The sequence below is a fragment of the Peromyscus maniculatus genome, chromosome 23 (assembly GCF_049852395.1).
Source record: "Peromyscus maniculatus bairdii isolate BWxNUB_F1_BW_parent chromosome 23, HU_Pman_BW_mat_3.1, whole genome shotgun sequence".
NCBI lineage: Eukaryota > Metazoa > Chordata > Mammalia > Rodentia > Cricetidae > Peromyscus > Peromyscus maniculatus.
The window spans coordinates 57,644,303-57,656,776 of NC_134874.1; the positions used below are offsets into that span (position 1 = coordinate 57,644,303).

At 42.0% G+C, this 12,474-nt stretch overlaps 1 protein-coding gene across 12 annotated transcripts in view; it reads right to left on the reverse strand.

Moving 5' to 3' along the window:
• Positions 1-329: 329 nt before the first annotated feature.
• Cdk8 (cyclin dependent kinase 8) overlaps positions 330-12,474 on the reverse strand; it is a 68,999-nt gene continuing 56,854 nt past the window's right edge. For 3 of the 12 annotated variants that reach the window (XM_076561319.1, XM_015998285.3, XM_006979641.4), the window contains exons 7-13: positions 10,609-10,752; positions 8,115-8,184; positions 6,930-7,002; positions 4,537-4,634; positions 3,883-3,961; positions 3,607-3,765; positions 330-1,594 (exon numbers count right to left, since the gene is read on the reverse strand). In XM_076561319.1, coding sequence (XP_076417434.1) covers positions 1,469-1,594; positions 3,607-3,765; positions 3,883-3,961; positions 4,537-4,634; positions 6,930-7,002; positions 8,115-8,184; positions 10,609-10,752 — 749 coding nt within the window. In that variant the 3' untranslated portion in view covers positions 330-1,468. Of the gene's footprint in view, positions 1,729-3,606; positions 3,766-3,882; positions 3,962-4,536; positions 4,635-6,929; positions 7,003-8,114; positions 8,185-10,608; positions 10,753-12,474 lie in introns of all 12 variants that reach the window. The other 9 variants (XM_076561318.1, XM_076561316.1, XM_076561317.1 and 6 more) reach the window with 8 other exon arrangements.

The following is a 12,474-nucleotide window of genomic DNA, read 5'->3' on the forward strand; positions in this document are numbered from 1 at the left end:
CCTCAGTTCCTGAAATGTTCTAGAATGTTTTTACAAGAATGGGCTCAGATTTTGAGAAAAGATGTTAGCTCTAAAAACTCTGTCTCTCATCTTGAGGCAGGAACACAGGCTAAGGGAGTGGAACAGGGTCTCCCTGCACCACAGGCCTAAGCAGCCACCTCGAGTCCACACCTCAGCCTAAGCTCTCCTCCACAGCACAATCAGAACATAGACACACCAAGAGAGGACAGGGAAGAGCTATGCAGAGGCACATTTTAAAATGACAACAAAAGACCTTCTGTTGTAATTTTGCCCTTTGTGAGTACAAAAAATATAGCTGACTCCATACATTGATTTATGAAAAATAAATTTATTACATAACACCTTGTTTTTAACAATGTTCAATTTTTTTATTCAGAATACTTGTGTCATTCATGTAAAATAGTTTGATACAGTACGTTGTATGTTATAGCTTTTTATTTTTCCCTCAAAAATTCTAAGGCTCTCCTACTCCTTCTCCTTTGCTGAAGTAAGGGCACCCTAAAAAAATGTGCGAACAACTTTTTAAAAAGAAAGTCAACTGAACAAAATTTAATAGCACTACACTAACCAGCTTTAAAATCAGGACAAAAGAATGTGAACTGGATGCCGTGCCTTTTTAAGGAGGTTACCACTCATGCTTTTTTCATCTGAAAGCATGCTCACAAATCAGCAACACCAACGAGAAAAATAAAACACTGTCTGTGACAATCATTTTAGTTTGTCTGCTGAACCAAACAGGTTTCTATCAATGACAACATATTTAATTACTATCAAATAGCAGCTTTAAGACCAGTCAAGTCATAGATTGAAAATAAAAACAAACCTCTAAGTTGGAAATGAATCTTTGGGAGTTCTGGAACCTGTCAGTAGGAACTATGTGGTTCTTCTGTACTTTCTAAACAATCCAAGCAATATTCTTGGTCATAAAACACTGATTTCTGTAGAGGATGAATCAACCCACTGATAAGACACTAAAAAGAAAGGTGTACCAAAATAATCTTTTAAGTCTCAGTTATTTTGTTAACATAATCTGTGTTTCAAGTACCAGTTAAACCTTGCGTCTGTGTGTACTATTGGTCAGATAACGCTGTTACACGGAAAGTCACCACACACGAGGACAAACGCTTGCCCTAGCACATTTCACAGCTTCAACTGCTACAGACTGTCACTGAAAACTATGCTTGGTCAGTCTGAACCCTGTCAAGTAAACTATGGAAGTAGCAAACCCACGACACAACTGTGCTAGCACTTTCTTTTCAAGTCTAACTCCAAACGTAGGGACAACCTGGACGCTACCCCCCGATCTGTGACACCTGGTGGGACTTGGCTCCTGGACATGTGAAGATGTGGTTGTACAGTACATTCTCACGGCCCACACCAGGTTTCCGCAGTGCTGCAGCCAGCCCTACAGCATGAGCAACAGTGCACTGACAGACTCCAGCACAGCTCAGTACCGATGTGTTTGATGTGAGTACTGTGGAGGCTGCTGGGAGGTAGCTGAGTATCCCATGCTGCTCTGGGGCTGTGATGTGCTTGGTCCAGGGTTGGGATAAGCAGCATGTGGATTGGAACGCTGGAAAGAAGACGAGGGAAAAACGTGATTCAGGAACTTCTCGAAGTAGCTTGGCCCCACGCCAGCATGGCCGACAGGGGATTGAAGTGTTGTTCCAAGGAAGCAAAGATGTAAAAGTTTCTGCAAGGTACTAGCTTTAAAATTAAAATAATAAAAACAAATAAACAACAAAAGCCTCACAACTGGCCCATACAAAACAAAACAGAACAAAAGTAAATAAAACCCCAAGCCTTCCACCATTTGCTTCTCTTTAGGAAGGTCAAATATAGGACATAAAAGACACCAATTTATATGCTAGGGAGATTTTTTTTTTAAAGATTTATTTGTTTGTTTATTATGTATACAGTGTTCTGCCTGCCCGCCAGAAAAGGGCACCAGATCTCATTACAGATGGTTGTGAGCCACCATGTGGTTGCTGGGAATTGAACTCAGGGCCTCTGGAAGAACAGCCAGTGCTCTTAACCTCTGAGCCATCTCTCCAGTCCACTAGGGAGATTTTATCATATCTTGCGACATGAGTGTGAGGACCTTAGTTTGGATATCCAGAATCCACCTAAAAGCCAGTAGGCATGGTGGCTATCTGTAATCTCAGCACTTGGGAGGCAGAGACAGGATCTCCAGGGGCAGCTGGCTAGCTAGACTAGCCAACATGTGCAAGTCCATGTTCAGTGTGAGACACTGCCTCAGTAAATAAAGAAATAATTCAAGGAAGACACCTGATGTCAACTGAGGGTCTCCACACATCCACATCCATGCATGTGTGCCCAAGTACACACACATACAAGCACAAAAGCCAGAACACAGTTAAGTCTTTAGTGAGCTGCACCCAACCATGTAAGGGCACTTACTGTTCTGTGGATGACTCTAAGAGTGTTAGTGAGGATGACGACAACAAAATACAAACAGCCAGCACTATCCATGCCGTGCTTCTACAGGAAGGCCCGCGGTCTGCACACACAGCCACTCCCGTCTTCCCAAACATCACACTCTGATCACTTCCTACTCTGCAAATGAGGATGCTAGCGAGAGGGAATTTTTACCTTCCCTTCCTTCTCACATTTAAGACATGGAGAACATCTAGATCTCTTATCCAAGGCTAAACGAAGTAAGTGCTAAGGCTAGGGCTGAAAGCCTGTGCTCTTGATCACTACTCTATGCCATTCAGAAACAAAAGCAGCCACTTACCAAGTTCAGATGACTGGCTAAATGCTAGACACGCCATGTCTAAGAGGACTTTCCAATCTCACTTTACAGGTGAAAAACACTGAAGCCAAGTGTTTTCAATGAGTATGCGCATGTGTGTGGTGTGGTGTGGTGTGGTGTGTGTATGGTGTCTCTGTGTGTATATGTGTGGTGTGTTTATCTGAGTGTATATATGTGGTGTGTGTGTGTATGTCTGTATGGTCTATGTATGTGTGTGTGTGTATGTGTGTGTGTGTATGTATGTCTGTGTGGTCTGTGTATGTCTGTGTGGTCTGTGTGTGTGTGTGTGTGTGTGTGTGTGTGTATGTCTGTGTGGTCTCTGTGTGTGTGTGTGTGTGTATGTCTGTGTGGTCTGTGTATGTGTGTGTGTGTGTGTGTGTGTCTGTGTGTCTGTGTGTCTGTGTAGGCCAGAGGCTGATGCTGACTATTTCCCACTTTATACTGAAGCAGGGTCTCTAATGTGAACTGAGTTCCCTGACTGACCAGACTCCGGTCTCTGCCTTTGCAATGACTGGAGCGATGACAGGGAGAGACGGCCCCAGGCCCAGCACTGACATGGCGCTGGGTCTGAATGCTCCCGTGGAGTGCTCTCCTTGCTGCACTGCCTCCGCCTCTCTACAGCTCTCCAGTTACTGGACTGCCAACCACGGACTTTCCACTCCATGCCCGACCCCTTCTACTTCCCGAGTCCGTAGTCTTCCATACCCGGAACACGCCACGCTCACATAGCTTTCCAGGCACACCGAGGCTACTTCAGACCACACTTTGCAAGCCCAGAAGAGCAGGTCAGCACGAGACACCTGGAGTACCTGATAGTCGGAGGTCATGATGAGTCCACCTGAGGTAGTGGTAGGAGGGACAACTCTCACTTTCTTCAAGGGGGGCCCCTGGGTGTGGCCGCTGTCCTGGTTCCCTGGATGGCCAGTTCCGTTCGTGTGGTTATTGCCCTGCTGCTGCTGCTGGTTCTTCTCAATTGGTTCAACAGAAGACACAGTTCAACTCAGAGGGAGAACCAGAGGTGGCCACATCCCAAAGGTCCCAGAGGCGCATAAGGAAGGCACTACTGACTGTAATTTAATACTTACTTTGTCTCCTTTGTCATCAGGTTCCTCTTCTGTTAGAAATTCTCGTTTGGGGTAAGGGATCTGACAACCAGCAAAAACACTATTCACAAGAGAAAAGAAAAGAGCTGTCTCACACGCTGCCTGGTATTTCCAGTGCTTGGCTTAGGTGACTCACTGTCACTTTCTAAGAAGACAGGACTCTGTCTCCATAGTTACAGATATAAGCATCTTTCCCGCAATCTGAGGCAAAGAACCCTTTAACCAATGGCACTGCAGCAGGTGGTTGGAAGGCTCTTCCCCGTGTAACCGCAATCACCCAACAGCACAGCTCTCATTAGTGCAAACAAAGTATCTACTACTGCCCAGTGTTTTAGCTGCCCTTCTTCAGCTAAAACAAAGTGGGGAAAGAGGCCGTCCCTGGGTGCAGCCAGGCCTACACAGTGCAGTGAGCAGAAGGAGCCGGGCCACAGCGGAGCAAACCCATCTCTAGTAAATGGATGACCGTTGAAAAGAATCCATCTCAGCATTGCCTCTGAACCACAAAGACCCAAAACGACACATGAAATCAGTAAAGCTGTTTCTTCAGGTCCCTCAGAGGCAAGGGAACTTGGTGTGACAACCAGGACGAGCGTTTACGACGCCAACAGTCAGGAAGTCAGCAAAGCCACCACTTACTCTGACGTGGGAAGTGGGTCTTCTAGGAAGTAGGGGTCCTGCATGGCCTGCTCTGAGGTAATTCGCTTTATTGGGTCCATAGTGAGCAACTTCTGAAGCTGAAATCACAAGTCACAGAATTATCAGTATGTGCTCCCACAAAAACATTAGTGTACTGTCCCTAAAGTTCTATGTCAGTACCTAGGGGGATGACATACTTCTAAAAACTAACACTATATATGAATGGTAGTTTCTCTCCCAAATGATCAGGAATGAAACACAATTATTAATGCCACAGCGCACACAATCAGCTCATGTGACTACACTTACACTGCCTGACCCTCCCCAGTGCTCTTCCCTTCGTTATCCACACAATTCAGAACAACTAAACTTGCATTTCCTACTCTTTTTAAGAAAAAGTGTTGGAATATAAACAATGCACAAGCCACATGCAGTCAGTAGATTTGTATATAAATTCAGCACAGCTGCATTATAATTTAAAAAGCACTTCTTGCAGCCATACCAGGTAATCAAGTGCTCAAGAGGCACATGGAGCTAGTGACTGCCCTCCTCAACTGCTGAGTTCAAAGCCTGACTTAGAATTTATTGACTGAGGGTACCTGGCAGGTCAGTTCACCTCTTTGTAACCATATCTGTCCAGATGGAGAGTAAAAATAGTACCAATTACCATAGCTTGTTTCCAGTATTCCTAGAGCCTGACAGATAGAGCTGAGCCCTGTTCCTAGAGCCTGACAGATAGAGCTGAGCCCTATGCCTAGAGCCTGACAGATAGAGCTGAGCCCTGTTCCTAGAGCCAGACAGATAGAGAGCTGAGCCCTGTTCCTAGAGCCTGACAGATAGAGCTGAGCCCTATTCCTAGAGCCTGACAGATAGAAAGCTAAGCCCTGTGCCCAGAGCCAGACAGACATGAACAGGAACCCAATGACTTTCATTTCCAGCTGGACTTGGGTTGAGAAGTAATAAACTAATAGATAAACTGAGATTTAGTGTGATAACTCATAAAAGAGAAAAGGCCATAAAAAATATCTTTAAAATGCAGGGAAAGTTAAGAGTCATTTAATTTAATGATCTTTAATCATGTCTGTGGAAGTACCTTAGAAAGGAAAAAAAAAACCCTTTTGGGTATGTTCTTTAAGATACCAACACTTGGCCAGGCAGTGGTAGCGCACACCTTTATTCCCAACACTCAGAGGCAGAGACAGGCAGATCTCTGTGAGTTTGAGGTCAGCCTGGTCTCCACAGAAGAGTTCCAGGACAGACAGGGTTACACAGAGAAACCCTATCTTGAAAGACCAAACAAACAAACAAACAACAAACAAACAAAAACCCAACACTTTCAGTGGGATTAAATTAGAGCTTCTGGATGAGACTGAGATTATCAATAATTAAGACACTTGGCCCAATAAAATCAGACAGAGCTGGGGTACAGCCTGGAAGTAAAGCAGGCACACATGAGGTCCTGGGGTTATTTAAAAAAAAAAAAAAATCAACACATTAAGCTACAAGGACAGCCTCTCAGGGTCCACCAATCTTAGATTATAAGGAAGGCATGGGACTTGGGGATGGGCATGGCAGTCCCAATAATGCCTTTTCATCTGCCCATATTTTGTTAGGATCCATAAGTCTTGGATCTCAAAGGATTTGACTTAATTTCCCAATTTGGGTCTTGTTGCAAATACATTTGAATAAATTGTCACCATACATTTTGGATGTGGTAACGTGGCAAGGTAGGCACTGCCTTGCAAACCCTGATCTAATAGCCAGAGAATGACAGAGAAGCAGAGACAGTGGAGGAAGAAGACAGAGCATAAGCAGAGGAGGAAGAGCTGCTGTGAAGGAAAGACAAAGAATACCCATCTAAGAGTACACTGGAAGACATCTTAAAAGAAATCTTAGGCCAAGCGACATGCATGCGTCCCGAAACCTGTCATACGTTACAAACCTTCCGTGGGAACACCAAACTGAAAAGCGTTTCCAGTTATAGTGTCACACTGTTATAAACAAAGAGCACCAGCTGGATCCGACCACCCTGCTGGGGCACTGGCTCTTTTAGAGTCCAGCCTGTGTCCATTTACACAACAAGCATGCCATTTCTCCAGAAAACGGAGTAAGACTGTCATCAAAGGGCTTTCAGGACTCACTTGGATGAGGTAACTTAGGAGTTGAGCTTTTGTAAGTCATCTGTAAGTAGCTGACAGTATAAAGCTCTAGGTGTTGTTCAAGGTGGCTATCTAAGGAGGACAAGGACTGGACTCCATTCCCAGCAATGCATGAGAAGAACTAAAGTGCAAAGCAATCAGCAGATGGGGTCTCTGGAGGGCAGGAGAGCTTTCTCTTGTAGTTTTTGTAACTTTTGGAAATCGCTCTGATTTGTGCTGCTGTCTCAGGCTTACCAAGTGGAATGCTTTACTATCAGGTTTAACTTTATGCTTTTCCATATACTTGATAAGGCTGCAGTTGGTGTACCTGAAAGAGAAACACCACGAAACATCCACATTAGATCAGAGCTGAATTTTATATCAGCTAATAGCTTCCCACACACAACTGTTTTCATCAAAACCAATATGGAACACACATCGAAGATGCTCTAAGCAACATAAAATAGAAGCCTTAAGCCAATTTTATGCTTCATTCAATCTCCACACTAGTCTTTGGATGTTTTTGTTTTTTAAGATATAGTTTCATGTAGCTCAAGCTGGCCTCCAACTCTATGTAGCATGACCCTGAAGTTCTGACCTTCCTGCCTCTACTTCAAGTGCTGAGATTAGAGGTGTGCACTACCATACCCAGCTATAATAATGACTTGTTGATTTTTTTCTTTTTCTTTCTCTTGAGACAGGGTATCGCTGGTCTCAAACTCACTACAAAACTGAGCATGACCTTGAACATCTGGTGCTACTGTTGGGATTGCAGGCATGTGCCACCAAGCCCATTGCTGGGGATCAAACCCAGGGCTTCATGCATGCAAAGCAAGCGCTCTACCAATTGAGCCACACTAGTCACTCCAGGAGTGGGAACTGATGATGGAATTCAAGACAATTTCATGACTACATCATGGATAGTATTTTCCCCATAGGATGATTATTTCTTAATAATTATTTTAAATAACATTTGTGCCAGTATAAGGTTAAAATTCATTTGTTATATGTGTAAATACTGGACTTTGCCTACCCCTGGTCTTGCAGCTAAGTAAAGTGAAACATTCACTTCCCCCTTATTAATACTTGCTTTCAATTCTATACACTTTAAATGGGTGGGCAAGTGACCATCAGCAAGGCTTGTATATTTGTACTTTTCTTGGCTGTGGTATTTCCCACTAATGTCTGGCTTCCAGAAAGTACTAAAAATGGAAAGAAATGAGTTGATTTTCCCTGGTCTCCAAATCAGCTGCTGCTGAGAGTCACCTCTCTGTCCATTTATCTTCAAAATGAGAATTAACAACATAACAGCATTTATGAGTAAGTAAAATTCTTTAATAAGCTTAAGTGAATGCTGTGGCATGCCGAACATCTAATTTTATTATGACTATACTGGAAAAGTTAAAAATCAACAAAGTGTCCATTTTCTTTCCAACTTACGTATTTCTTCTGAAATCTTTCATTAATGTTGAATGTTCGGGCATCTTTTTTATATCTTCCCAATCTTTATCTGTGAAATACATTGATAAATGTTTATGTCGCCTAGGATCTAAGTCTCAAGAATGCTAACAAAGGTTACCTTACTCTGAGCGCTTTCTAAGAGCCTGGCTCTCACAGGAAGTGCTCAGCTGTAGCTACATCCTGAGCTGTAAGGACAAGCCGTGGCCTTCCAGCTCTACATCTACTCAAGTGTCAGCCTACACCTGTTGCTCTCTTCCACTATGACCTGCCAGTAGCATTCTAACACTAAAAGGAAATGGATCACAAATAGACATTTGCTACTAAATAGTCCTATTTCTATTAGTAAAGCCACTTACTTCTCCTCATTCATCAAATTTCTTGGTTCCATCAGCAAGCAGTATCTTTACCTGAGAAATCTAAGATCTTTTCTCTGACGGGCTCATCACACTTTTCTAACAACAGCCCTCCTTTCATACTCTTAAAGCTCCTCCTCACATTACTAAGGCAAATGGTGGGACACAGCACAGATTCCGGTACCATGGCTACTCCTAGTATTACTGTTCAATAAAGTGTGAGCCACGGAGACAACGACGACGCTCCAGTTAGTCCGAGGCAGCATAAGTGCTGTGGACATAGGCGAACTAAGCTGCCCTTTCCGAAGCTGTCAGTGGCTGTTATCAAGGATCTGCTAGGTGCACAGACTGTACCAGGCAGCTGGGAATGCTGGTTATGTATCATCTACAGACATCACCTGGTGTAAACTAAATATATACTTGAACTTTAAAAGGAAATTTTCTCCTCAACTACTTATTTGCTCCAATTTCTCTGCTGTGCCAACTTCTCAAGCTAAAAAGTCTTAGGCTAACCATTTAGTTTTCCCTCAATAATATACTTTTTAAAGAACGTTATATATTGACCTTACTATGTCGTTACGGCTGTGGTACTGTTACATGCGGCTGATTTCCTGACTTCAGTTAGCCACTCTCGCTGAAATTTTTAATGTTCCACAGCCACACTAACCTTTCTGAAGCAGAGTACAAAACTCTGCCCACGATTCAAGTGTCTATTACGGATCCGAGTTCACTGCTTGCTTTTTCTGGCTTCTTGTTACCCGAGCCATCTTAACTATTAAACCCATGCCAAGCATCATCCCTGACTGTGGTCCTCATGACTCCCAATCAGTCCCATATCTCCTTCCCACAGGCCTCAGAAATAGTAACTAACTTGGATACAAGAAGGAAGAAGTAACTCCTCTCTAGCCACTCAAGCCATGTCTACTCTCACAACATCCTAACAATGTAAATGCTTAAGAAGGCAAGAGTCGATGTCTATTGTCTGTCTGTCTGTCTAATTTGTTTTTTTTTTTTTTGAGACGGACCCTCCATTATGTTGCTCTGTCCTGAAACTTGCTACATATATCAAGCTGGCTTGAACTCACAGAGTTTCACCTGCTGCTGCCTCTGAAGTGCTGGGACTAAAGGTGTGTGCCACTATGTCAATTCATTTTACTCAATATAGAAACTGGATCACATTAGCACCCCAACGTATAATGAGTAAATGAAATTCTTATTCCAATGAGGTCTTCCCCAAACTAGTGGGTGATTCTGGAGAAGGGAAGTCTGTGTACTTGTTCTGCATTTGCTGATAATTAACAACCTACCAGGAACCATGGAATGAAAGCTTCCAGGTAGCTCTATCAGTCTTAAGCTGTAGTGACCTAAAGAGCACCCCCAATAGGACATGATTTCAATCACATACTCGACTAGCCAACATCATTTAGGTGCTTTCCACACATTTTTATTATTCTGGACCCCTGGGCAGGTTTTGGCGGCTGGTGAATTACTGTTTTGTAGTATAATTAGGATCCAGGATGTACCCAGAGAGATGTTAACTCCAGAGAGGGGAACACCCATACATTTTCTCTCTGCTATAAAATCCATGCCTCTTGACTTTCGCTCACATCCTGGCTGTTTTACAAAACATTAAAATAATAATAATAATAATGACAGAGTGAGAGAGCAGGAGAGCTGTTATTCCACAGGATGTGGTTCTGCACAGCACTCTCCGGAACCATAACCTTCAGCCTTTGTACTCAAGCAGCAGCTCTGAGATGTGCTGCCAGAAAAAACCTTCTACTGCTTATTTTAGTTTACACTGGCAGGAATAAAAGGTATCAAGTTAATCGCTAACCTAGCCTTTGTACATATCTCATCATCTCAAATACCAAACAACAAAACAAAACAGCAAACCAAAATGAAACAAACAAAAATCTCATTGAATTAAAAAAACTCCTAAGTATTTTAATGCTAATATTTGAAATCTATGCATTTTGCTATTTCTCTGATTCTTTGAAAAATGAAAGTTATAAAAAACTAAGAATCATGTAATACAAGCTTTCATAAGCCAAAAACACAGCCTTTCCAGAGACACCAAACAACAGTGATTGAGAACAAACGACAAAAGCAAGCTGTACCTGCAGGGAATCCCATTACATTGAATATTCTGTCCAGCTGGTCATGGTGATAAGGGTTACTAGTTTTGATGTCCTCTTGTCGACAGTGAAATATTGGTTCTGACGTTAGTAGTTCTGCAAATATACACCCTATAGCCCAAATATCTTTAAAAGAAAAAGAAAAGAAAAACAAAAACAAAAATAGGAAAGAGAAAATAAAAAGGAAAAAGGAAAGGAAAAAAGAAAAAGGAGGAAAATAAAGTGCTTCTTTCCAAAAGAAAATGCATTTTTAATTTAATGGGGAGTGTTCTTTTTTCTCTGTTTCTTGCACATTAATAGTAATCCCTGGGCAAATATAACCACTAAATACCACAGGACCCTGTAAATACACCCCCACCCACCAAGCTTTCATTCCTATGATATCTCATCCACCCAGGGACTTCGTAGAAGCCTCTGTTTATTTGCTGGATCTAGGTGAGTTCTAAATGCTTCAAACATTATCGTTGCTATACAGTCTGCATATGGAACATGGGGACCACAAACAAATGAAATTAAAACAAAACGAACAGAAAATTTACATGACCCTTGAAACTGGGCACTTGCCAGAATACAGGATTTTTTTTTTCATGATAAAATAATTTTATCTTGTTTATTCACCTGCTAAAGTCTATTAAGTATCATCTGTGCTAACACTAACAAGAAAGACAAGTATTCGATCTCACTTCTTTACGCTACAGCAGCAGCAGCACCTTTGCAAAGTTAATTAGAACACAAGAAGAAAAAACCAAACCTATCTTCAAAATGGGTATGCAGGCTAAAAATTAGCAACAATTATTTACAGCAGACAAATTGCAAAGTAAGTTTCTTTCATTCACAAGACGTGAGTTCACTTTCATCCATACCAAATTTGTTTGTGCTCCAAAGAGCTATTAACAGAGACAAGAGCTCTATGCCTTCTTAGAGCAGGAAGCTGCAAGCATCCTTGGCACACAGCTCCTTTGAGGGTGCTGTCTCACTTATATTTAGTATAGTGTTGTGCACGCTGCAGATGCTCAACAGGTGAGTTCTGAATGACCTACACAAAACCTGGGGCAAACGTGAATAACCACAGGGGCAAATTACAAAACTCATTCTATATTGAAGCTGACATCTCAGGCACTTGAGAAACTATTACTTAAGCAGGAAATGAGGGAAAAAAAGTGTTAATTATGAGAATTTCTAAACTTCAACACTGGAACATTTATTACAATTATGATTTTTTAATATTTTCATAACAAAATTCTCATATTATATATAAATTATCACATTTACGTTTTGGAGTGACAAATTAATCTACTTGCATAAGGATTCATAATTTGACAATGATTTTTTTAATCACATAATTTTTTCATATCAGAAAACAAAGAGGGTCAATACTATTATATGGAGAAAAAGTTGTATCAAGAAACAGATTGAAGTATTTTGTTTGAGTATCACAGAGTACACAGGAAAGCTAATAATTCTGTGTTTTATATATTTAGCTTCCTCATATAAACCTAACCTTTGATCATGTTAACCACTTCATGGACAGGTGAGCTTAAAAGGATTAAAAAATGGGAAATGAATCATCTTGCACACTTAAAATTCAACTCATAATATACTCCGAAGACAGTAACGATTCACCTGGTTGGTTACTAAGGGTCGTGTTTCTCCGTAACAGGCACTCTCTTTCGAAGGAAAAGCACGCTGGGCAGAACAACAGCTGACGGACCGTGGTGACTGAAGCCTGGCCATCTCTAACCTTACTACTGCGTCTGTCTCCTGTCTGCCAGTCTTCTACCCTTCACCTTCACAGTTTTGATCTAATCACCAACCACAAACTCTAGTCAGATGACTGGATATTTATCC